Raw genomic sequence first — 26,513 nt, forward strand, 5'->3', positions numbered from 1 at the left:
CTTTCTATGCTTCATTGACGACTGCATTAATGCTGCTTCCTGCACCCATGCTGAGCTCATCAATTTCATCAACTATTGACTCCAACTTCCACCCTGCCCTCAAATTTACTTGGTCCATCTCTGATATCTCATTTCTGTTTGACTTCTCTGCCTCCATCTCTGGAGACAAATCATCTACTGATATGTTTCACAAACCTACTGACTCTCACACTTATCTTGCTATACTCGTCACTTATAAAAATGCTACTCCATTTCTCAGTTGCTCTATCTCCATCAGAATGCTGTTCTTAGAACAAATATTCCATTCCAGAACATCTGAGGTGTCCTCCTTTACCAAACAGCAGGGCTCCTCTTCCATTATCATTGATGTGCCGTTACCTGCATCTCCTCTATTTCCCTCACCCCAGACACAACAGGAAATGAGTTCCTTACCTACCACCTCTTGAGCCTCCCGATTCAGTACATCATTCTCCATAACTTCCACCATCTATATGGGTCTTACCATTATGCACACTATTCCATTATCCTACACTCTCTGCTTTCTGTAGAAACCACTCTCATTATGACTCTCTTGTCCACTCATCCCTCTTCACTAATCTCCTATCTGGCATTTATCCCTGTAATCAGGCCAAGTACTGCACCTGTGCCTTCACCTCTTCCTTTACCACCACTCAGGGCCCCAAACAGTCCTTCCAGGTGAGGTGATACTTCAGCTCCCAGTTGAGGTCACCAACTGTATCCCATATGGCCTCCTCTACATCAGTAATATATGACACACATTTGGGGGGACCACGTCGTTGAGTGACTTCTCTCAGTCTGCCGCAAAAGGTGGGATTATCCAGTAGCTACCCTTTCAATTAAATTTCCCGCATCTGCAGAATCTCTTATATGTACATTATCTTTTCCTTCTTGACCAATTTCACACAAATTCTCTCATCATTCAAGGGGTCCTTCCCATGCCATCGTTGTCCTTCTTTCTTATTAGAACATTCTGATACTGTACTTTATACAGTTGCTCCTTAAACAGCTTCCACATGTCAGATACAGACTTGCTCAAAAGCAGCTGGTCTCAATAAAGTTTTCCCTAGGTCCTGCCTAATACTCTCATAATTTGTCCTGCCTCGTACTTTTCTGAAAGATTTATCCCTTATGGTGGTTCAGTCATGAGTTGCTGAAAAGTCAGTCTGGCAGCTGTTTCCTTCAAGAAGTAATCCAATCACAAAGAAAGTCTGCAGATGCTGAAAATCCAAGCAACACACACAAAATGCTGGAGCATCTTAGCAGGCTAGGTAGCATCTATTGTGGTAAAAAAAAAAGTGTAGTTGACATTTCAGCAGGCTCTGCTGAAGGTTCTCAGCCCAAAACATCGACTGTACTCTTTCCCATAGATGCTGCTTGGCCTGCTGAATTCCTCCAGCATTTTGTGTGTGTTCCTTCAAAATTCAATGATTCAGAGGGAGGATTTTGCAAGGTCAAAAGGGCTGGAAGCAAATTTGCCATGACTAAACCCAAAGTCTAGGTTGATGTCAGGTGGTCCATCCAGTTTTATTTTGTTTCAAAAGTAGCATTGGTGCAACTGAGTGGTTTACTGGATTATTTAATAACCAACTGCATTCAGACCACATGGCACCTTGCCCTCACTAAAGGCCCAGGTAAATCAACAATCTTGTTTTTACAGTCATAATTACTCAGAATATGATATTAACATATTCCAAATTATTAATTCAAGATTCGCAACCATATGATAAGATTTTAAATCAAGTCTCCAGATTACTAATGCAGTATCTTTTGTATGTTCAGTATCAGTATGTTTTGAGGTGACAGACTGGCAGGCACTCTGTGAGCCACATGGAGAGGATATTGATGGGCTCACAGAATGCATCACTGATTACATCAACTTCTGTGTGGACTGTAATGTTCCTACAAGAACTATCCTTTGTTATTCAAATAACAAGCCATGGGTAACAAAGGACATTAAGGACTTCCTGAACGCTAAAAAGCGGGTGTTTAGAGATGGAAATAGGGAGGAGCTCAGGGCAATAGAGAAGGACCTGAAAGCCAGGATCAGGGAGGCTAAAGACAGGTAAAGGAGAAAGCTTGAGTGGAAACTCCAGCAGAACAACATGAGAGAGGCCTGGAGTGGGATGAGGACCATCACAGGGTTCCGGCAAACTAGCAACAGAGGAGCTGAAGGCAGTGTGGACGGGGCCAATGAACTTAACCTGTTCTTTAACAGATTTGACATTGTGGCCCCTGCCCATCCCCCACATGAGTCATCTGTTGTCGGCCCCCAACCAACACATATTCCACTCTCCCCTACTACCCCTCCTCACAGTCCCCCACCCTGCTCTCATGACTATACCCCTTCCCCACACAAAACCACCACAGTGGGCTTCACAGCTGAACAGGTGAGAAGATAGCTGAAACGTCTCAACCCCAGCAAGGCTGCAGGAACGGACGGTGTCAGTACCAGGGTGCTCAAAGCCTGTGCCCCTCAGCTATATGGAGTACTTCGCCATGTCTTCAACCTGAGCCTGAGGCTCCGGAGGGCTCCTGTGCTGTGGAAGACGTCCTGCCTCGTCCCTGTGCCAAAGACGCCTCGCCCCAGCAGCCTCAATGACTACAGACCGGTGGCATTGACCTCCCACATCATGAAGACCCTGCAGAGACCTGTTCTGGAGCTGCTCCGGCCTATGGTCAGGCCACACTTAGATCCCCTCCAGTTCACCTACCAGCCCCGGCTAGAAGTTCAGGATGACATCGTCTACCTGCTGAACCGTGTCTACGCCCACCTGGACAAGCCAGCGAGCACTGTGAGGGTCACGTTTTTTGACTTCTCCAGTGCGTTCAACACCATCCGCCCTGCTCTGCTGGGGGAAAAGCTGACAGCGATGCAGGTGGATGCTTCCCTGGTGTCATGGATTCTTGATTACCTGACTGGCAGACCACAGTATGTGTGCTTGCAACACTGTGTGTCCGACAGAGTGATCAGCTGCACTGGGGCTCCACAGGGGACTGTCTTGTCTCCCCTTCTCTTCACCATTTACACCTCGGACTTCAACTACTGCACAGAATCTTGTCATCTTCAGAAGTTTTCTGATGACTCTGCCATAGTTGGATGCATCAGCAAGCGAGATGAGGCTGAGTACAGGGTTACGGTAGGAAACTTTGCCACATGGTGTGAGCAGAATTATCTGCAGCTTAATGTGAAAAAGAGTAAGGAACGGGTGGTAGACCTGAGGAGAGCTAAGGTACCGGTGACCCCTGTTTCCATCCAGGTGGTCAGTTTGGACATGGTGGAGGATTACAAATACCTGGGGATACGAATTGACAATAAACTGGACTGGTAAAGAACACTGAGGCTGTCTACAAGGAGGGTCAGAGCCGTCTCTATTTCCTGAGGTCCTTTAACATCTGCCGGACGATGCTGAGGATGTTCTATGAGTCAGTGGTGGCCAGTGCAATCATGTTTGCTGTTGTGTGCTGGGGCAGCAGGTAGCAGACACCAACAGAATCAACAAACTCATTCGTAAGGCCAGTGATGTTGTGGGGATGGAACTGGACTCTCTGACGGTGGTGTCTGAAAAGAGGATGCTGTCCAAGTTGCATGCCATCTTGGACAATGTCTCCCATCCACTACATAATGTACTGGTTGGGCACAGGAGTACATTCAGCCAGAGACTCATTCCACCAAGATGCAACACAGAGCGTCATAGGAGGTCATTCCTGCCTGTGGCCATCAAACTTTACAACTCCTCCCTTGGAGGGTCAGACACCCTGAGGCAATAGGCTGGTCCTGGCATAAATTACATATTACTATTTAACTATTTATGGTTTTATTAATATGTAATTATTTTTGGTGCAACTGTAATGAAAACCAATTTCCCCTGGGATCAATAAAGTATGACTATGACTATCTTACCTGATGCATCACCAGTGTAACTATTTAGCAATTAACATAAATGAGTGATGACTATAAGCAAAGCTTAAAATTAATTTCATTGGCAGCTCGTGATGTTATAGGGGGTGGGAGTGGATAACAAAATAAACCTGATTTAACTGAATGGATTGAAATAAAGATATTCTTTAGATGGACATCACCAAACTTCTTGGGGAAAAAAAACTTAACTGATTAAAAAGTCAATGTAATTGCAGTAATAGATACAGAACTGAAAAGGGCCCTTCAGCCCACCAACCATTGGCTGTCCATTTATATATTTATAATTAATTCTACAGGAACTGTCAGTTTTCAATGTGATTCTTATAACAATTCTTATTGATTGATTGCAAGACAACATATTTCTGGAAATGGAAAGCTAGCACTACCACCAGTTGGGTAATTTAACCTCTCTTGGTCTCCACCATACACAGGATCTTCATTTTTGTTCTCATTTCCATTGACAGGAACTTAAAGTTTCTTTTCTAACATTTCCCAGTTGATAACCTGGTTTTAAGTAAAAACATGATATTGTTAACAGCTTATCTAAATCACTCACTAACAAGTCATCAACCCATAATAGTTTATCTGCCTACAGATGCTGCCTGATCATTGAGTGCTTCCAGCTCGTTGTTTTTAGTGCTTACCTTAACTGAAGGCTTCTTGGTTGCAAATCCTCTGAACCATCCTGAAAAGACAGACAAAGTAAAGTTAACAATAAAAAGTGATAGAGCTAAATTATATGTAATTTTGAGGTCACTCACTGAAAATATAGCGAAGAATCCATCAACAAATATTTTGCCATCAGTTTACAGCACTAACAGTCTGATTTGCTGTAGAACTGTTCAACTCGCATGCCTTTTCTATGAATCTCCTTTTCAATATTCATACACTGCCTGAGGCTTGTATTTCCTTTATTCCTTTAATTTTGTACCTCTGATTTTCAACCGTAGTTACATAACATTTTCTTCTTCCAATGCACTCACACCATTTTTTCTCCTCTATTATACATCTTGTTCAAGATTTAAGATTCAAGTTTATTTATTGTGCATCATTTATGTTAACAACCAACCCACTGAGTGTGTGCTAAGGGCAGCCTGCAAGCAACGACACACATTCTAGCATCAACATGGCATAACCACAATTCTTGGAATGAATAACATAGACCACAAGCAACAAAACAACAACAGCAAGAGCAATTCTGTTTGTTCCTCCCACCCACCACGCACATACTCAGTCCTCTAACCCCTAAGACAGAACATCATCTATTCACTCCAAAAACTTGAACTTAGATATGGACTCTAAGACACTGAAATTCCATTGGAGTGGTCAAAGTCCCAGAGATCTCAGGCTTTGGGTTTTGGCCAACAGGCCACAACCTCCTGACTTTCAATTCAACCCTCAGGCCTTAATTCTCAGCACTGACCACAAGACCAACTGAACATCGAACACCGGGCGTCAAACTTCAATTCTTGAACCCAGGGTACCATTGGATCTCATTCCACTTGCCTGCACAGAACTACAACTGAGGAACCCGCTGACAACTCGCTGACCCTGGGGAGCCATTAGCCTCCATCTATGCTGGTCTACCAGTCCGACATTTGGTTTGGCCAAACATCCTGACTTAGTCTGTAGGTGTCCCTTGTCCGTGTCACGATTTTTCTAACGTGGAGCAGAGACTTAAGACTCTAAGCCTGTACTCCAAGTTCCTCATATCCCTAAAACCCCAATTTGATCACCAATTCCTCTCTCTGTTCATAAACCATCCCCAAAGACCCAATAAATACAACTAAAACTGAGCTGTGGCCTCAACGGAGGACACAGCTCATTGCCATCTTGAGACCAGGAAAGCTGAGACCTAGGGCGGATCAGTCATGGTCTTGTTGAATAGTAAGGCAGGCTTGAGGAACCAAGTCACCTTCTTCTGTTCCTATTCTCTTGTATGCTTTTGTGAGTGAATAATACAAAAAATATTAATATATTTGGGATATTATTAATATGTTCTCTGCTTCTTTTCCACCTTTCAGAAATACTCATTTCCTTGATCAACACATTTGTCACTCATCATAATAAATACTTTTTTTTTAGTCATCACAGCAAAGCAAAAGAATAGTTAACACGGAGGTTATATTCTTTGCCACTAGAGTGCCGAAGGCTAAGGGGGAAATCTGATAGAGGTTTACTAGATTATGAGAGGCATAGATAGAGTGGACAGAGAGTATCTGTTTCCCAGGGCTGAAATGTTCAATACAAGAGGGCATGCATTGAAGGTGAGTGGGGATAGGTTCAAGGGGGAATATGAAGAGTAAGTTTTTTTTAAAAACTTAGTCATGGATGCCTGGATTGCACTGCCTGGTATGGTGATAGAAGTACATTGGAGGCTTTTAAGAGACATTTGGATAGGCACACAGATGCAAGGAAGATGGATGGATATGGACATGGTGCAGATAAGAGGCATTGGTGTTTGGGTATATTCGATTTGCTTTTTATCTCATTCGGGACAGCATTGTGGATGGAGTTGTCTGTTCCTATGCTGTACTGTTCTATGTTCTACGTTAGTCCACTGTCCATTACTTTAAAATTTGACTACTTTTTGAACATGTGTTATTACTGAAAATTTCATTTTTCTAGTGATTAGTTGATTTCCTTAATATTCTGTTTGATTCTGAGGAACATCCTGATCTTGTAATTGGCTATTTAAATACCATAATATCATAAAATTCAGTAGAAGAATGACAATTATCAGTAAGAACTAAAAATTGGCAAATCTACTGTTCAATAACATAACATATAACGATATACAATTGTCAAAAGAGAGCAAGAAATTGAAGTAAATTAATTCAGGGATGAATGGTGGCCTAAAGTGGGAGAGCACAGATACCTCTGAACAATATAGGATGAACATTTTATAAAATGAGGGAGGGGCAAAACCATTAACAAATTTGTAGCAATGATGCAAATGTTAAAAACACGATTAACACCAAGCTAATATGTCAGTAAGAAGAGAGATTCGGATTAAATGAAATGATGGAGAACAAGTCTCATTCAGCAGTTATCAGACCATAAAGCACAGGAGCAGAATTAGGGCATTCAGCCATTGAGTCGGCCATTCAATCCTGGCTGAATTATTATCCCTCTCAATCCCATTTTTCTGCCTTTTCCCATAATCTTTGATCCCCTCACTAATCAAGAAAGCATCAACCTCCATTTTAAATACACTCAATGATTCTGACTCCACAGATAAATTGCTGCAATAAATTCCACAGTTTCATTATCCTCTGGCAAAAGAAATTCCTGTTCTATATAGATGTCCCTCTAATCTGAGGCTGTGCCCTCTGGTCCCAGACTCACCCAATATAGAAAACATCCTCCCCATATCTATTCTATCTAGGCCAATATTAGATAGTCTTCAATGAGATTCCTCCTCATCCTTCTAAGCACGAGTACAGTCCCACAGCCACCAAGTACTCCTCATATGTTAAACATGTCATTCCTGGAATCATCCTTGTGAACCCCCTTCTGGACATCCTTAAAATAAGGAGCCCAAAACTGCTCACAATACTCCAAGTGTAGGCTGAACATTGTCTTATAAAGGCACAGCATTACATCCTTGCTCTTATCCAGTCCTCTTAAAATTAATGTTAACGTTGCATTTGCTTTCCTTACCACCAACTCAACGTGCAAATTAACCTTTAGGAAATCCTGCACGAGGACTCCCAAGTCTCTCTGGACCTCTAACTTTTTAAAATTTTCTACTCATTTAGAAAATACTTCTTTACTTCTTCTACCAAAGTACATGACCATACACTTCCCTACAGTATATTCCATCTGCCCCTTCTTTACCCATTTTCCCAATCTGTCTTACTCCTTCAGCAGACTCTGCTTCCTCAACGCTACCTGTTCCTCTATATTTATATCATCTGTAAGCTTGGCTGCAAAGCCATCAATTCAGTCATCCAAATTTTTGACATGTAATGTAAAAAGAAGCAGTCCTAATATAAACCCGTGTGGAACAGCAATAAGTCAACCAGAAAAGGCCCCATTATTCCGCTCCTTGCCTCATGAACGTCAGCCAATCTTCTATCCATGCTAGTTACCTTTCAAGTAATACCATGGGCTCTAGTTAAGCAGCCTTCTGTGTGGCACCTTGTCAAAGGCGTTCTGAAAATCCCAATACAAAATATCCTGCCTGTTATTTTCTCAAAGAATTCAACAGATTTGTCAGGCAAGATTTCCCCTTAAGAAAACCATACTGACTTTGCCCTATTTTATCATATGCCTCCAAGTACCCTGAAATTACAGTACATCCTTAATAATGGACTCCAACATTTTCCCAACCACTGAAGTCAAGCTAACTGGCCTATAATTTCCATTCTTCTGCCTCCCTCCCTTCTTGAAGAGTGGAGTGACAGTTACAATTTTCCAGTCCTCCAGAATCATTTTGGAATCTAATAATTCTTTAAAGATCATTACTTAAAGCTTTCATTGTTCGCCGATTAAAACGAGGAGGGAAGTGAAACATAAAGGCAAATGTAGAAGGTGAGCACCAGCTGTCTGCCTTCTGATTGCTGGTGGGATCACTCTGCTGCTGGAGAGGGGAGCCTGTGTGGCCTGCTGCTGTGCCCAGAGGATATTACCAATTTTTTCTGCATTTTGGATATAGATTTGGACTATGGACTTTTTTTCAGCCTCAATTTTTTCATATTCTGTGTTTTTGCCTGTTCTTTCTCATTTTTTTTGTACGGGGGGATTTGGGGGTCGATGTTCTTGTGGCGTTTTGTGCAGGGGAGAGGGGGTCTGGGGTCAATGTTCTTTTTGTGTTTCATGCGGGGGAGGTGGTTTGGGAGTCACTGTTCTTGTTGCATTTTGAGCAGGGGGGGTCAATGTTTTTGTTGCATTTTGAGCTGGGGAAGAGGTTTGGGGGTCAAAGTTCTTGTTACATTTTGAGCAAGGGAGGCGGTTTTGGGATTGTTGATCATGTTGCTGTTCTTTTTTTCTTGGCTTCAGGGCTACCTGGAAACGACAAATCTCAGAGTTGTATATAATCCCTCTCTCTCTCTCTCTCGCAACATAAATATGACTTCAACATAAATATACAAATCTTGTATTTTTGAATAACGCTAAGTTAAAGCAATTCTGGTGAATTTCTGACTGAAATAAAATACAAGAATAGAACCAAACAACTGCTGTTTGAGCCAACTGAGTGAAAGGGGGAGTTTTTTTTTTGGAAGAGTAGTGATGTGGACAACTAGCTGGTTAGGAAACATGGCTGTGTCAAAACTAAGTTTTGAATAAGCAGGTCACAAATTTCGGATATGGCGTAAAACAAAACTCAACTTAATTAAATACCTGGTTGAAAAAATGGTAATGTTTTCAAATTGTTGGATTTGTTTAATTTGTCCCCTTCATCTCTTACAAGACTAACTGACCTAGTGTAGTTTTATACACTACACACCATCCCATGTGCATACCATGTCAAACAAAATTCTCTTGCAAATTATTTTGCTAAACAACAGGTCACAAGGAAATGGGGAGAGGAGTGGGCTATTTTAGCTCCACAACTCTGATAAGCCATTTAATGAGAACATAGCCGATATGTAACCAAAATCCTTTTTAATTCATTTATTTCCACATAATTCTATTTCGAGATACAGCATGAACAGGCCCTTTCAACCCAACGAGATACACCACCCAACAACACACTTATTTAACCCTAGCCTAATCACAGGACAATTTTTAACATCTGCTAGATGATGCTGAGGATGTTCTACGAGTCTGTGGTGGCCAGTGCGATCATGTTTGCTGTTGTGTGCTGAGGCAGCAGGCTGAGGTAGCAGACACCAACAGAATCAACAAACTCATTCGTAAGGCCAGTGATGTTGTGGGGATGGAACTGGACTCTCTCACAGTGGTGTCTGAAAAGAGGATGCTGTCTAAGTTGCATGCCATCTGGGACAATGTCTCCCATCCATTACATAATGTACTGGGTGGACACAGGAGTACATTCAGCCAGAGACTCATTCCACCGAGATGCAGCATAGAGCGTCATAGGAAGTCATTCTTGCCTGTGGCCATCAAACTTTACAACTCCTCCCTTGGAGGGTCAGACACCCTGAGCCAATAGGCTGGTCCTGGACTTATTTCATAATTTAAAGGCATAACTTACATATTACTATTTAACTATTTACGGTTCTATTACTATTTATTATTTATGGTGCAACTGTAACAAAAACCAATTTCCCCCCGGGATCAATAAAGTATGACTATGATTATTTACATTAACCAATTAACCTTCTAACTGGTCAACCTTTGGACTTTGAAAGGAAAACAGAACACCTGGAAGACAGTCACTCACTCACTCACGGGAAGATCATACAAAATTCAAACAAACAGAACTGGAATTTAACTCCGAACTCTGATGCCACAAGCTGTAATAGTGTTGTACCAATTGCTACTCTACCATGACGCCCCTTATGCCTTCGTAATTTTATACCAAAACTCTATCCATCTCAAATTCCAAATGGAATCTGCCTCCATTCACAGAAGATGATTCTGAAAATCTACCATCATTATTTCTTCATCCCAAATAATCCATTAAGAAAGCGACAAGGATTCTAACAGAATCCATTTAAAAAAAATCTAAAATTACTCATGAAAAGCACAGTATAATTCACTTAGGAGGTTTTGAGTGGCAAGAAAAAACACATGGTAAACTGTCTCATCAGAAGATCAGAGGTGGAGAGGGTCAGCAACTTTAAATTCCTCAGTGTTATCATTTTGGGGGACCTGTCCTGGGACCAGCACGCAAGTGCAATTACGAAGAAAGTATAACAGCACCTCTAATTCCTTAGGAGTTTTCAAAGATTTGGCATGACATCCAAAACTTTGACAAACTTCTATAGATGTGTGGTGGAGAGTATATTGACTGCCTGCATCACATTTCCTGATATGGAAACACCAATGCCATTGAATGGAAAAATCCTACAACAAGCAGTGGATTGGATTAGTCCATCATGGGTAAAGCCCTCCACACCATTTAGCACATTTACGCAGAGTGTTGTCACAGGAAAGCAGCATCCATCATCAGGGACTCCCGCCACCTAGGTAGTACTGTCATCAAGAAGATGGTACAGGAGCTTCAGGAGTTCACACCATCAGGTTCAGGAAAAGTTATAATTCCTCAACCATCAGGCTCTTGAATGAGAGGGAATAACTTCAATTTCATTTGTCCCATCATTGAAATGTTCCCACAACCAATGGACTCACTTTCAAGGACTCTTCATCTCCTATTCTTGAGATTTATTACTTATTTATTATAATGAATTATTTTAGTATTTGCACAGTTTGTTCACAGATTAGATATAGAACATAGAATAGTACAGCACAGTACAGGCCCTTCGGCCCACATTGTTGTGCCGACCCTCAAACCCTGCCTCCTACAGTTAGTGCGCATGCGCCGGTGGTGTATGCAGCCTGGTACGGCCGTTCCGATCTATTCTTACTTTCTTCTTCTTACTTGTTAATTTACCTTATTTTTTGTATTTTTTTTTCTCACGGTAACACGTCGAAGCTGCACCCTCTCTAACATGCTGGTAGAGAGAGTTTTATTTAGGTTTTCTTTAGCCCTGGAAATAGTTACATCCCGACACGCAGGATAGAAGCAAGGGCGCATTGTGTATTCCACAGAACAGCAAATATCGGCCGGTTTAGCGAACAGAGTGGCGGACACCCCTGCTGAAATCTGGAGGAAAACACACAGAAGATGCAGAGGGGGATCACGAAGCCGAGGAAAGAGGACCGGGTCGAGACAACAGAGACTTCTGGAGAAGAGGAGTTCGGTGGGTAATACCATTCCGGCTGACCGGAAGTGCACTGAGAGCGGTAAGCGTAAAGGAGTTGGGTGCTTACTGATCTGGTTAACAACGGATGGTGCAATCCGGGGCATATTACGATTGAGGAACGTGTTTGCAGACTTGATATTGAACTTTTTACTATTGGATTTCGGCCACATTCCACCATGATACAACACTTGGCGGCACTGGAGGTCGTTCCTGCCTGTGGCCATCAAACGTGCAGCTCCTCCCGTGGAGGGTCAGATACCTGAGCTAATAGACTGGTCCTGGACTTATTTTCCACCTGGCATAGTTTGCATTTTGTTGTTTGATTGTTGGGGGGGTTTTGTATTGCTATATTTATGCTCTATTCTTGGTTGGTGCGGCTGTAATGAAACCAAATTTCCCTTGGCATTAATAAAGTATATCTATCTATCTATCTATCGATATAACTCCCCACCTTAAATTCCTCCATATACCTGTCTAGTAGTTATTTCCCATGTTAAGAGTCTAAGACAAGAGAACACGACTTCAGGATTGAAGGACATCCATTTAGAAGAGCTGCGGAGAAATTACCTTAGTCAGAGGGTAGTAAATCTGTGGAATTTGTTGCCACGAGCGACTGTGGAGGCCAAGTCGCTGGATGCATTTAAGGCAGAGGTAGATAGGTTCTTGATTAGGCAAGGCGTCAAAGGGTATGGGGAGAAGGCAGGGGAGTGGGGATGACTGGAAGAATTGGATCAGCCCATGACTGAATGACGGAGCAGACCCGATGGGCCGAATGGCCTATTTCTGCTCCTATATCTTATTGTCTTATGGTCTATAGTCATTTATCAAAGTATGTATAATTATACAACCTTGAGCTTCATCTCCTAACAAGCAGCCACATAGCAAACAAATCCAAAAGAACCCAAAAAAACCGAACACCTAATGTGCTGAGACAAAAAAACAAGTCATGCAAATGATGCATGTAAGCAAATAGCTTCTGAACTGAAGACCACAGAGAGTCCATCCCCAAACCCAGAATTCAGCACAGAGTGGAGTAAACATCGCAGAGCAGTGAGCTGAATGAGCCCATCCCTCAACCTCAGGTCCCATCACCTTGACTTTTTCAATCTGGCCTGGCAGCTAAATTGTCATTCAAACATAGGGTTCTGTAGCTTCAGTACACTCCGGGGCCTAGAACCCTTCGTCTCAATTGAGCCTGTAACTGAATTTTCCGATTTGGCCTGGCACTTACATCTTCATCTAAACATATGGTAGCTTCGGTACACACTGGGGCCTGGATACTGCAACCATGATTCGGCCTGTACCTGATGTTGGCCAGAAGGAACTACAGTCTACAAATCAGTGAATTCAAATGAATCGAGAACTGTTGAAGCAGGGAAACTAATTGTCATTGTTCTTGCCATGTGTTTGAAGGAGGTGGAGGCAGCCATTTTCTGCGACAGTCAGACTGTCCTTGCAGTCTCCCATTTTGTGAACTTTGAACTGATTCTTGCTCTGGGATACTCTAATCAAAGCAGTTGAATGTGGACACAAGAAGCTTCTGCTATTGACCTGCTAAACCTGAGAGCATTCTCATATAAGTTGTGTTTTGTGTACAATAGCAAGTTTATGTAAGTATTCTCGTTAGCTCAGGATCTGGGTCTCCTGGATTGACTGTTTAAAACTAGTCAAGTCAAAGTGAACAAAGAGCCATAAATTAACAATTGTCATTTCTGGATCAGAGCCAATAAGGTATTAAAGGTCAGTCACATGACTCCAGTCAATAACACTGAAAGGTAATATTTGAATTTAGACCATAATACCATAAAACACAGGAGCAGAATTAGGCCATTCAGCCCATCGAGTCTGTTCCACCATTCCATCATGGCTGATCACAGATCCCACTCAACCCCATACACCTGCCTTCTTGCCATATCCTTTCATGCTCTTACCAATCAGAAAACAATCAACTTCTACCTTAAATATACACACGTTCTTGACCTCAGATTTACTACTCTCTGGCTAAAAAAAATTCCTCCTTACCTCTGTTCTAAAAGGTTGCCCCCCAATTTTGAGACTGTACCCTCTAGTTCTGGATACCCCACCAGGGGAAACATCCTCTCCACATCCACCTTATATGGTTCTTTCAACATTCGGTAGGTTTCAATGAGATCACCCCGCATTCTAAAATTCCAGTAAGTACAGGCCCAAAGCTGTCAAATGCTCCTCATATGTTAACCCGTTCATTCCAAGACTCATCCTTGTGAACCTCCTCTGGACTCTCCCTAATGACAACACATCCTTTCTGAGATATGGGGCGTAAAACTGTTGACAATACTCCAATTGTGGCCTAACTAGTGTCTTTTAAAGGCTCATCATATCTCCTTGCTTTTTTATTCTATACTCCTTGAAATAAATGCCAACATTGCATTTGCCTTCTTTACCACAGACTCAACCCATAAATTAACCTTCTGGGAGACTTGCATGAGGACTCCTCAGTCTCTCTGCACCTCTGACATTTGAACCTTCTCCCCATTTAGATAATAGTTCACACTATTGTTCCTTTTACCAAAATGCATCATCATGTTTCCCAACACTGTATTCCAGCTGCCATTTTTTGCCCATCCTTCTAATTTGTCTTAGTCCTGCTGCAATCGCATTTCTTCCTCAGCATTACCTACCCCTCCACTTATCTTGGTATTATCCACAAATCTTGCCACAAAGCCATCAATTCCATTATCTAAATCATTGACAAACAATGTGAAAATCAGCAGTCCCAATACTGACCCCTGACGAAAACTAGTCACCGGCAGCCAACCGGAACAGGCCCTTTTTATTCCCACTCACTGCCTCCTGCTGTCAGCCATTCTGCTATCCATGCCAATTTCTTTCCTGTAACGCCATAGGATTTTATCTTGTTAAGCAGCCTCATGTGTGGTGTTTTATCAAATGCCATCTGAAAGTTAAAGTAAATGATATCCACTGCCTCTCCTTTGTCTACCCTGCTTGTTACTTCCTTGAAGAACTCTAACGGATTTGCCAGGCAAGATTTTCCTTTACAAAAACCATGCTGACTTTGACTTACTTTATCATTAATCTCCAAGTATCTCGAAACCTCATCCTTAATAACAGACTCCAACACTTTCCCAACAACTGCTAACTGGCCTATAATTTTCTTTATTCTGCCTTCCTCCCTTCTTAAAGAGTGGAGTGACATTTTCAATCTTCCAGTCTTCTGGGACCATGCCAGAATCAAGTGATTCTTGAAAGATCATGACCAATGCATCCGCTGTTTCTTCAGCAACCTCTTTTAGAATTATAGGATGTAGTCCATCTAGCCCAGGAGACTTATCCAGCTTAAGACCTTTCAGTTTGCCTAGCACTTTTTCCTTTGTAATTGCAATGGCACTCACTCCTGTTCTTTGAACCTCATGGACCGCTGACACACTGCTGATGTCTTCCACAATGAAGACAGATGCAAAGTACCCATTAAGTTCACCTGCCATTTCTTTATCCCCATTACTACCTCACATACATCATTTTCTAGTGGTCCAATATCAACTCTAACATCCCTTTTATTCTTAATTAATCGAAAAAAAAATGTTGGTATCCTGCTTTATATTATTGTTAGTCTGCCCTCATATTTCATCTTTTCCCTTCTTATAGCTTTTTTAGTTGCCTTTTGTTGGATATTAAAAACTTCACAATCATCCAATATTCCACTCACTTTTGCTACCTTATAGGCCCTTTCCTCGGCTTTTATGCATTCCTTCACTTCCTTTGTCAGCCATGGTTGCCTACCCCTGCCGTTTGAGAACTTCTTCCTCTGTGGGACATATCTATTCTGAGTGTTGTGAACTATTCCCAGAAACCTGACTTGTTAGGAATGAATGTAATAGCAGAAGTTTTCAGATACAAGACAACGATGACTCTCACTAAAGACCCACCAACATGTATATGAAGTGCCCCATGAATGTAAAGATTCGAAACAGGACGATGAGGAACACAGGGCCAGCGGAGACTCTATTTTACTGGTGTGACGAAAGAGGGTTACAAAAGTACACATAGACTAAGATGTTAACTGTCCTGTGCTAGCATCAGTGGGATCAACAGTTGATCTGCCACCTGTCTTCAGGAGAGAGAAATAAGTAAGACAATGGAGCAGCATTTGGAAATGTTAATGAAGAGACGAGAGTGCTTAACGGAAGGAGACACCGGTCTGGGTATTGTCAAGACCGGCTCCTTTTGAACCCTGAACTGTTTGAAGTGTGATGGACAGGCGATACCCCAGCAGGGGGATAAAAAGGGTCAGGTTCGCTAAGACAACACACAAAACACCACGAGGTAACCAGACCCTGGAAGCGGTGCGCCCCCACAAGTCAGTGGGAGTTTTTGGAGGACTGGTTGCGGGACCAGCCATAGACGCACAGGGTGGAAAGATACGGTCGGCGGGAACCTAGTGTGTGTCCGCCCTTGCCTGGGTGCCGGGTTCACTGCTGAAGAACGATCGTGTCTGGAATGGAGGGGTCACAGTCGGTGACCTCAGAAGACATTACAAAGGGCTCGCCCGAAAGCTAACCGCGAGGAATATCGAAGGTCTGTTTGGAATCCGATTTGCATATTCATTCGTTTTCTCTCTCTCTCTCTCCAGCGGCACGACGGGCGGTTACTGCGAACTGAACTAAACTGAACTCTGTCACTTGTGATTGATCATCTTACCCCTAGACTGCGATAGAGCTTGATTGACTCTATTATCCTAGTTCTGTGTACATGTGTGTTTATTCATTGCTAACCTGTTGCATTTATATCCTTACTATTAGAGTACTGTGTTGCTTATTTCTTTAATAAAACTTTTTTAGTTCCAGTAATCCAGACTCCAACTGAGTGGTCCATTTCTGCTGGTTTGGCAACCCAGTTACGGGGTACGTACCACTGGTATTACCTTTTCTATTCTCTGACTGTTCATGGAGGGTCAGGAAAACTTAGTAGGTGTGCACACAGGTATTCAGCTGTGTAAGTTCAAGTGTTCTTCTGTCGAGACAATAAAGGTACTGGTTGGTAATGTTATGTACCCCTAGGGTTCATATTTTCTGTGGACTGTCACTTTAAAACGCCGGGAGAATGAGACTGACTTTTGGACACTGTTTGGGGGGGGGGGGGAGGGGGAGAAGAGGAGGGAATCAGAGAGAGTGAGAGAGATTGAGAGCGAGAGCGTGACAGAGTGAGAGCTATGGGGTTATTTGATGGACAATCGATGTTATGGTTTCTCTGCAGCTTGTTTTGAATATACAAGGACACACATACAAACACAGTTACAGTCAAGATGGATTCGGTCAATGGAAAACAGCAGTGAGTCGGTCACTGGTTTAAACATTCAGTAGCCCAAAAGGGGTGAGTTGAGATCAATCCTGAGTATTGATAAATGACTCTCACAAGTTTTCTGCAACTAGAACAAGTTTGTAGGAAGAGAAGAGAGGAGAGATAGGTTTGAAACCGAAGAAACCTAGTGACAAAGAGATCACTGTTTGGACTCTCTCTCCAAGAAGCCCGTGAGGGTGAGTTTGTTTTCACTACGAAAGTGTGATTGTCACTTAGTTAATCCACAGCGGTGGGTTCTCTGGTGAGGGAAAAACCTCTGAATACCACGTGTATTTACTCTTTGTCTGGGTGTGGTAGTTCACTGAAAAAAGGCACCCCTGTGGCAAATCACTGTTGGGGTTATTTCGTATGTCATGGAAATGGATAAGTGGCTATCACGTTGTGTGTTTGGGGTAACCTTGTGGAATCTGCCGGTGTGTCCACCCTTGCGTGGGTGGTGGTTCCCTTGAAGAGGGTCCCCTTTGTGATAAGCTACTGTTGGTGATAATCCATACTTGGATTCTGCTGGAGTATCTTGTGGCCACCACTACGAGATGTCCCGTAGCTGAATTCGGGTTTGGTACCACTTGTGTTGAAAGGATATTCGTTGAAGATCACTGTCGGTGATATTTCAGGTGTGGAGTGGAACAACTTCAGAGATAAAACCTACTACTATTGTTATTTTGTATTGCTGTCATGGAATCTGTGGAATATCGACGTAATTGCCTTTTCACAACATTCATCTTTGGATTACAAACATCTCGCATTAATTAACCTGTGCATCTGAACCGAACTTTTCTTACCTACCATTGTAAGACTGTATCAATTACCACCTAAGTTTGAGGAAGTTTGGGTTTTGTATTTACACACCTGTATATGCATAAACTCTGCTAACCTGTTTGATTTATCTGGTTTTATGTTACTTTATTACGTAGTTACTAATAAAATAGAGTTAGTTAACAACAAAACCAGACTCCAGGTATGTTCCATTTCTGCTGGTTCTTTTAACCCGTTACAGCAGGGGTCCCCAACCTTTTTTGCACTGCGGACCAGTTTAACATTGACAATATTCTTGCGGACCGGCTGACCCGGTGGGGGGGTAGGGTTGCCAACGGACAAGAGTAGCAGTCAAATGCATTGTGTTTACCCAGAAAAGACTACGATAACCATGAAGCCTTGGGCATGCGTGACCTGCGCAAGCGTGTACCTGCCGATTTTTTTTCTGCAAATCGTTTTTGGCGATTCTGTCTTGGGGGTGGGGGGATGTTAATCACGACCAGAATATAGGTGATAAGCGGCTAATACACTCAATTTCGTTTCTGAAAGGGTTTATCTAACGAATTTAATATTAAACACACAGCGCATATTTTCCTCGCATGAATACAGTGATAAGTCAATTATCGGGGAGGACAGGGGAGCTTGAAGTAAGTGTCGAACAAACTTCCAGTAGAAGTGGCAGAAACAGGTTCGATATTATCATTTAAAGAAAAATTGGATAGGTATATGGACAGGAAAGGAATGGAGGGTTATGGGCTGAGTGCAGGTCAGTGGGACTAGGTGAGAGTAAGCGTTCGGCATGGACTAGAAGGGCAGAGATGGCCCGTTTCTGTGCTGTAATTGTTATATGGTTATATAAGTCACTTATAAGTCAATAGCATCATAACATTTTAAGTAACGTTTGGATATTAAACACACAGCACATATTTTCCCCGTATGAACATATAAAATCATTGCAACACACCAATATCGCTGAATCAGTGGAAGCCCCGGGCTTGTTTCCCTGCAACAAGACTGTCCCATCGAGAGGTGATGGGAGACAGTGGTACTCAAAGGAGGTTCCTTATGTCCAGTCTATTCCACGATTTAGTTTTCGTTGCATTCATTGCAGAGGTATGTTGGAAATGGAAGCAACGTTTTCAGTGCTTTCGTGGCTATCTCAGGATATTTAGCCTTGACTTTGATCCTGAATGCCGGCAGAGATGTTACATCAAACATACCTTTCAGCCCGCCATCATTTGCAAGCTTGAGGAATTGATCTTCTCCCCGCGCTGACATGGATGACGTGTGGGGAATGCCTTCGCATGCATAATGGCTCAACAGTGGCCGTGACAGAGAATGAGGAAAGGTGCAGCTGACTCCTATCGCCAAATCATATCATTTCCTCGCGGCCCGGCAGCGCATGCTTTGCGGCCCAGTACCGGTCCATGGCCTGGTGGTTGGGGACCGCTGCGTTACAGGGTATGTAACAGTAATTACAGATTCTGTGTCTCCCTAATCACTATTACCAAGATAGATCCTTGTAACAGCGACCTGTCCAATTTGGCCCATTGCCAAACCTTGGGTCTTCCTCACTCTCAGCGACAATTAGCCTTGGTTCTGCCACATCGAATTGCCTCCAAGTCCAAATGGAAGTAAGAGAGTATTGCTTGTGATTATCGTTTACCGGAAAAAGAGTGATTAACAAAATATTTAGTTGTTTTCCTCATTTCATTAGCCACCAGCAAAAAGTCACTGAGAGTCACCAGCGCCATCTTAAACTGGAAGAAAGCGTCATCGCTTGCCCACTGGTTGAACACCCTGTTGGTGCGATCTTTCACTGATTCTATTATGGTTAATATTCTATTATGATTTATTGAATATGCCTGCTAGAAATGAATCTCTGGGATGTATACGGTGACATATGACATTTAATAATAAATTTAATTTGAACTTTGGAAATCTGCACAATTCTTTATAGTTTTGTTTCAATACTCATGACAAAGATCAATACGAGGATGGACAATAAATATGAGACTTGCCATTTCTGAAAACATCCCAAAAAACTGAATAAAAATGACACGGGGCTATCAAAATATCAAGGTTGTCAAAGACAGTGTTGAAATGTATGAAAGTAATCACAGAAAATGCCAAGAAAAGCCCAGAGAAGCTATGATGAATCATTATGCCAGCACATGTATTTCTGTCACACAGCAAGTCTAAATGCAATAATCAAATGACAATATGTTCATCATCTGGAGAGAAGGAAGTTAGTTAATAAGACCATAAGACATAAGAGCAGAATTAGGCCATTCAGCCCATTAAGGCTGCTCTGCCATTCGATCATAACATTTCTTTTCCCTCTCAACTCCAATCTCTTGCCTTCTTCTCGTAAACTTGGACACCCTTACTAAACAAGAACCTAATCATGAATAAATATGCCAATATAGATCGCCTAAACCTCAGAATATTAAACAAGAAATTACATAAATAAACTAAATTAACTCAGTGCAAACTGAATTGAAAATAGATCACATGGCAGTGAATCTTTAAAATATTCTACCAGATGAAATAGTGGATTCAAATATAAAAGAAGTTTGAAGTTCAACTGTATGCTGGACTGAGGGCAAAATTGAGATGTATATGAATTGGAGGAAAAAAAGGGTGAACTAAATCAGGCTCCTCATTACACTGTGGTTAAAGGAGAGATAAAATTCTAAACGTAAAAAGAAGTGCGGAGTAAACACTCGACAAGGCTGCACTATGTAAAAATAATTCTTTCCATTGCTGACTTATCTCAATGCAAACAGCTTCAGTGAGTGCTGTTGCTCAGGAATTGTGACACTGTAATGATGAAATATGACATAAATGGTCAGCTAGCAAGGAGAGCGTGGCCTTTAAAGATCATAAAAGCACAAAATATTGGAGCAGAATTAGGCTATTCAGCCTATTAATTATGTCCACCATTTAATCATGGCTGGTTTTATTTTAAACCATAATCTCCCACTTTCGCCCCATAATTTCCTTACTAATCAAGAACCTATTAATCTTTGCCTTCTGCGGCAATGAATTCTACAGGTTCACCACCCTCTGGTTGAAAAATATTCTCATCATCTCAGTTTTTAAGGGACATCCTTTTATTCTAAAGCCATGGCCTCAGATCCTAATCACTCCTACAATGAAAGGATCCTCTCCAAATCCAGTTTACCCAGACATTTCAGAATCCAGTGCATTTAAAGATATCCCTCCTCATCCTTCTGAACTCCATTGTGTATAGGCTGAGACATTAAATGCTCCTTGTATATTAAGCCTTTCATTCCAGGGATCATTCTTGTGATCCTCCTCTAGACTCTTTCTAGGGCCAGCACATCCTTCCTCAGACATAAGACCCAAAATAATTCACAATATTCTAAATGCTGTCTGACCAACACATTATAAAGATTCAGCAGTACATCTTTGCTTTTAGATTATAGTTTTCCTGTAATGAATGCTAACATTGCATTTACCCTCTTTACTACCTACCCGTCCTGCAAGTTACTCCTGTAGAAATGCTGAACTAAACCTCAGAAGTTCCTTTGCACATCTGATTTCTGAACTTTCTCACTATTTAGAAAATAATTTATACCTTTATTCTTCACAGCAAAGTGCATAACCCCACACATCCTTGCATTGTATTCCATCTGCCTCTTCTCTGTTCACCTTCCCAAACCTTCCAAGTATAGTGGATTCTAGTTATTTGGGTCATCAGTTAATCTTGGCAGCTGCTTATTCGGGCCAACTTTTAAGAACAAAAGCTAATCAAGAAAGTTTGTTAAAGTAGTTAAGCGGGACACTATGCCACTTAATTGGGGCAGGAGACTATTACCGAACACTACACCATGCTTAGTGAACAGTTTTTAACAGTTGTGTGTGCTTGTGTTCAATAAGCAGTGATTTGTCACTGATTATTATCAAGAAGTAAGCAGTAAGTCAACTCAGAATAGTTTTACTCATTGCAGTTTCATGCATTTGGGTTTGGAGATATCAGAAACTGCCGAGCGTGAAAATGAAATTATTTCACTACTTCAACAAGTTAGGACCTATGAAGAATTGGAAGCTAATGACAATCATCTTGAATGTTACAATAAAAATGAAGATTTGGAAGATACAATCATCGGTAGCATTGTACATGAGTTTCTGTGCTGATTTTATTAGTCAAAAGAACACGGCAGCATAAAGCTGAATTCCTCCATCAATAACTATTAGGAACTAATATAGTTTCATAATTCTATAGTAACATTGATAGTGTTCTGTGCTTCATAATTTCTTACTTAGTTAAACAGTAGTTGGTCCTTTTTTTAAAAACTTTTTTAACTATTTCCACGAAACTTCAGCTAATTAGGGCAGCCACTTAACTGAGTCAAGATGTACTGGTCCCGATGTGTCCCAATACACTGTACCTCTGCAGACTGCCTGCCTCTGCAACACTTCCCATCCCTCCACCTATCGAGATCTTCAAATTTGGCCACAACACCATCAGTTCAAAGTACATATATGTCACTATATACTACCATGAGATCAATCGTCCTGCAGGCACTCACGAGAAAATGAAGAAATACAATAGAATTTATAAAAAAAAACTATACATAACAAAAATAACCAATGTGCAAAACTCAAACTATGAAAAATAAAAATAAATAAATGATACGAAGAACATGAGTTGTAGAACCCTTGAAAGTGAGTCTGCAGGTTGTGATACAAGTTCATATTTGAGATGAACGATGATCCATGCTGATTCAGAAGCCTGATGGTTGAAAGGTACTAGCTGTTCCCGAACTTAGTGCCGTGGGACACAAAGCTCCTGTACCTCCTTCCTGATGGCAGCAGTGAGAAGAAAGTGTGGCCTAGAAGATGGAGACACTTGATGATTGATACTGCTTTCTTGCAATAGTGCTCATTATAGATGTGGCCAATGGTGGAGTGGGCTTTACCTGTCATGAACTGAGCTGTATTTACAACTTTTTGTTGGCATTTACATTCCATAGCACTGGTGTTTCTATAGCAGGCCATGACACAATTTGTCAGGATAATCTCCACCATGCATCTATATACCTTTGTCAAAGTTTTAGATGACAAGCCAAATCTTCTCAAACCTCTAGAAAATAGAGGCATTGCCATGTCTTCTTTGTAATGTTACTTGCTGGACCTAGGACAGATCCTCTGAAATAATAATGCCGAGGAATTTAAAGATTCTGACAATCTCCATCTCTGGTCCCATGATGAGGACAGGCTCATGGACGTTCAGTATTCTCCTCCTGTGGTCAATAATCAGCTATATTTTTGCTGACATTGAGTGAGAGGTTGTTGTTGTGGCACAATTCAGACAGATTTTCATTCTTCCTCCTTTTTGTCACCACCTTTGATTCGACCAATTACGGTGGTGTCAAATGTCAACATGACATTGGAACTGTACATAGCTACATAGTCAAAGTATAAAGCGAGTACAGCAAGGGGCTAAACACACAGCTTTCATCCAGATTATTAATGTATAAAGTGAGAAGTTGCAGTCCCAACACTGACTCCTACAGAACTCCACCAGTCTCTGGCAGCCATCGTATAAAGTACCCCTTTAACCCTGATCTGACTTCTGCTCAATCAGCCAATTTAACCAGCCTCCTTGCCTCTATACCACGGGCTCTTATATTATTTATCAGCCTCATGTGCAGCATCTTGTCAAAGGTCTTCTGAAAAATCCAATGATATCCGCTGACTTATTTTTAAACTGCTTTTTACCCCCTTAAAATAATTCTAACAGATTTGTCAGTTCACCGCTAATGAAACTGTACTGACATTATCTTGTTTTATCGTACACTTTCAAGTCTTCCAAAATTTCATCCTTGATAATGAACTCTAAAATATTCCCAACCACAGAGGTCAAGCAAACAAGTCGATAATTTCCCGTCTCTTGCCTCTTTCCCTTCTGAAAGGGTGGTGTCACATTTGTAAAGTTCCAGATTTCTGGGATGCTCCCCGACTCCAGCGACTCTTGAAAGAACACCACTAATGTCTTCAGCTACCTCTTAAAGAACTCTGGGTTTCTACCTGGTTGGTGTTCCTTTCATTGCACACTTTCCATCCTTACTGGATTGAGTGTTGGGCATTGAACTAGAAACTCAACCTTGTAAAAAACAGCCAAATGCAACAGAAGCAGCAAAAATGCCACCCAATTCTATCTGGTACAGGTGGCTTATTCACCTTCAGGCCTTTCATCTTCCGCAGCACCCATTTCTCCTTAGTGATGGCCACTACACTCATCTCTGCCCCCTAAAACTCTTCAATTTCAGACTTGATCAATAGCTAATCAGGGCAGATCACATGGCTGAAATACATTTGCACCCATGCATAATAAAATGGGAATATACAAATAGCAATACTGCATATGGAAGAGGAGCTGATGTAGTCAGTTATTTGAGGAATGACTGCACAGCAACCAGGTTGAGTTTTAAATGACCTCTAAAAGGAATAAAGAGGAGTTTTATTGGTAGGTGTTCCGCAGGGGTCTATGTTGGGACCACTTTTTTATATTGTCTGTCAATAATTTGTATGACAGAATTGATGGCTCTGTGGCCAAGTCTGCCAATGACACAAAGATAGGTGGAGGGTTACGTAGGATTGAGGAAGCAGGGAGGCTGCAGAAGGACTTAGTTTAGGAGAATGGGCAAAGAAATGGAAGGTGGAATACAATGCAGGGAAATATATGATAGAAGGAATAAATGTGTAGGCCATTTTCCAAACAAGGTGCAAATTCAGAAATCAGAGGTGCAAGGGGACTGGGGAGACCTTGTGCAAGATTGCCTAAAGATTGAGTCGATGTTAATGATGGCAAATGAAAAATTAAGATTCATTTTAAAGGACTAAAATATAAAAGCAAGGATATAATGCTGAGGTTTTATAAAACATTGGTCAGATTATTGTGAGCAGTTTTGGGCCCCTTACCTAAGAAAGGATGCACTGGCATTGGAGAGGGTCTAGAGGAAGTTCACAAGAATTATCCTGGGAATGAAAGGATTAATATATGAGGAATACTTGATGGCTTTGGGCCTATACTTGCTAGAGTCTAGAAGAATGGGGGGGGGAGGGGGAATCAAATATTGAAAGGCTTATATAGAGAAGATGTGTTTCCCGTGGTGGGGAATCTAGGACCAGAGGGAACAGCCCCAGAATACATGGATGCCCCTTTAGAGCAGATTCCCAACCACCGGGCTGCGGACCGGTACAGGGCCACAAAGCATGTGCTGCAGGGCCACAAGGAAACAATATGATTTAGTGATATGAAACGATAATGAGTCAGCTGCACCTTTCCTCATTCACAGTCACGCCCACTGTTGAACGCACACGAGGTCATTACCCACGAGAGGTCATAAGTCGGTCATTAACCTACAACTACTCGATGAGTAAAAAACAAACGTCGCTTGAGAGTTTCTTTCAAGAGATAGTAGGGGACATAAAAGGCCTAACAATGATGATAACGCAGAGACAGCTGAGGCCGAGACTGCAAAAAAAAAAGCTTCCTTCAACAGAAAATACGACGAGTCGTACGTAAAATATGGCTTTATTGCGACTGGTGACTTGCATGCTCCAAGCCCCCCGTGTGTGATATGTGGAGACAAGCTGTCTAATGAGGCAATGAAGCCCTCAAAACTGCTTCGGTTATCAATCACATCAAAACAAAAGCCCTTAACTCACGTCTGTTTCAGCAGCTTTGCGAGGAAATGGATGCAAAGCAAAAACGCCTCCTCTTACACACTGAAGTCAGGTGGCTATCAAGGGGGAGAGCCCTGGCCAGGGTTTTTGAGTAACGAGAGCAGCTACAGAGATTTCTTTCAGGAAAAAAGTCACCACTGATAGCACACTTCAGTGACGAGGAGTGGATAGCAAAACTCACTATCTGTGTGACATCTTCAACCTGCTCAATGAACTCAATTTGTCACTTCAGGGGAGAATGACAACTGTCTTCAAGTTGGCAGATAAAGTGTCTGGTTTCAAAGCCAAACTGGAACTGTGGGGACGGCAAGTGGACAGGGGCATATTTGGCATGTTCCCAACATTAGCTGGGATCTTGGGAGAGACTAAGGCTGCACCGTCCTTCTCACAGTTGGTGCACGATCACCTGTCTTCGCTGTCGACAGAATTCGAGCGTTACTTTTCAACCGCAAATGACCCAAGACGTGCAAAGGAATGGGTCCGTGACCCATTTGTGAATGTCCTCGGTGAATCATCCATGTCAGCACGGGAAGAAGATCAACTCCTCGAGCTTGCAAATGACAGTGGGCCAAAAAGTATGTTTGACATAACATCTCTGCCAGCATTCTGGATCAAAGTCAAGGCTGAGTATCCTGAGATAGCCACAAAAGCACTGAAAACATTGCTTCCATTTCCAACATCATATCTCTGCAAAGCGGGGTTTTCTGCAATGAGTGCAACGAAAACTAAATTGCGGAATAGACTGGACATAAGGAACCCCCTTCGAGTATCACTGTCTTCCATCACCCCTCGATGGGACCGTCTTGTTGCAGGGAAACAAGCCCAGGGCTCCCACTGATTTAGCGATATTGGTATGTTGCAATGATTTTATATGTTCATGCGAGGAAAATATGCGCTGT

General features: G+C 42.0%; 1 protein-coding gene across 1 annotated transcript in view; it reads right to left on the bottom strand.

The window, feature by feature from the left end:
• Positions 1-26,513, bottom strand: part of dock3 (dedicator of cytokinesis 3) — a 946,041-nt gene that overhangs the window by 775,692 nt on the left and 143,836 nt on the right. The window contains exon 3 of the mRNA XM_072280136.1: positions 4,585-4,625. Within this exon, the coding sequence (XP_072136237.1) occupies positions 4,585-4,625 (41 nt within the window). The remainder of the gene's footprint in view (positions 1-4,584; positions 4,626-26,513) is intronic.

This window comes from Mobula birostris, chromosome 16, assembly GCF_030028105.1.
Source record: "Mobula birostris isolate sMobBir1 chromosome 16, sMobBir1.hap1, whole genome shotgun sequence".
NCBI classification, from domain to species: Eukaryota; Metazoa; Chordata; class Chondrichthyes; order Myliobatiformes; family Myliobatidae; genus Mobula; species Mobula birostris.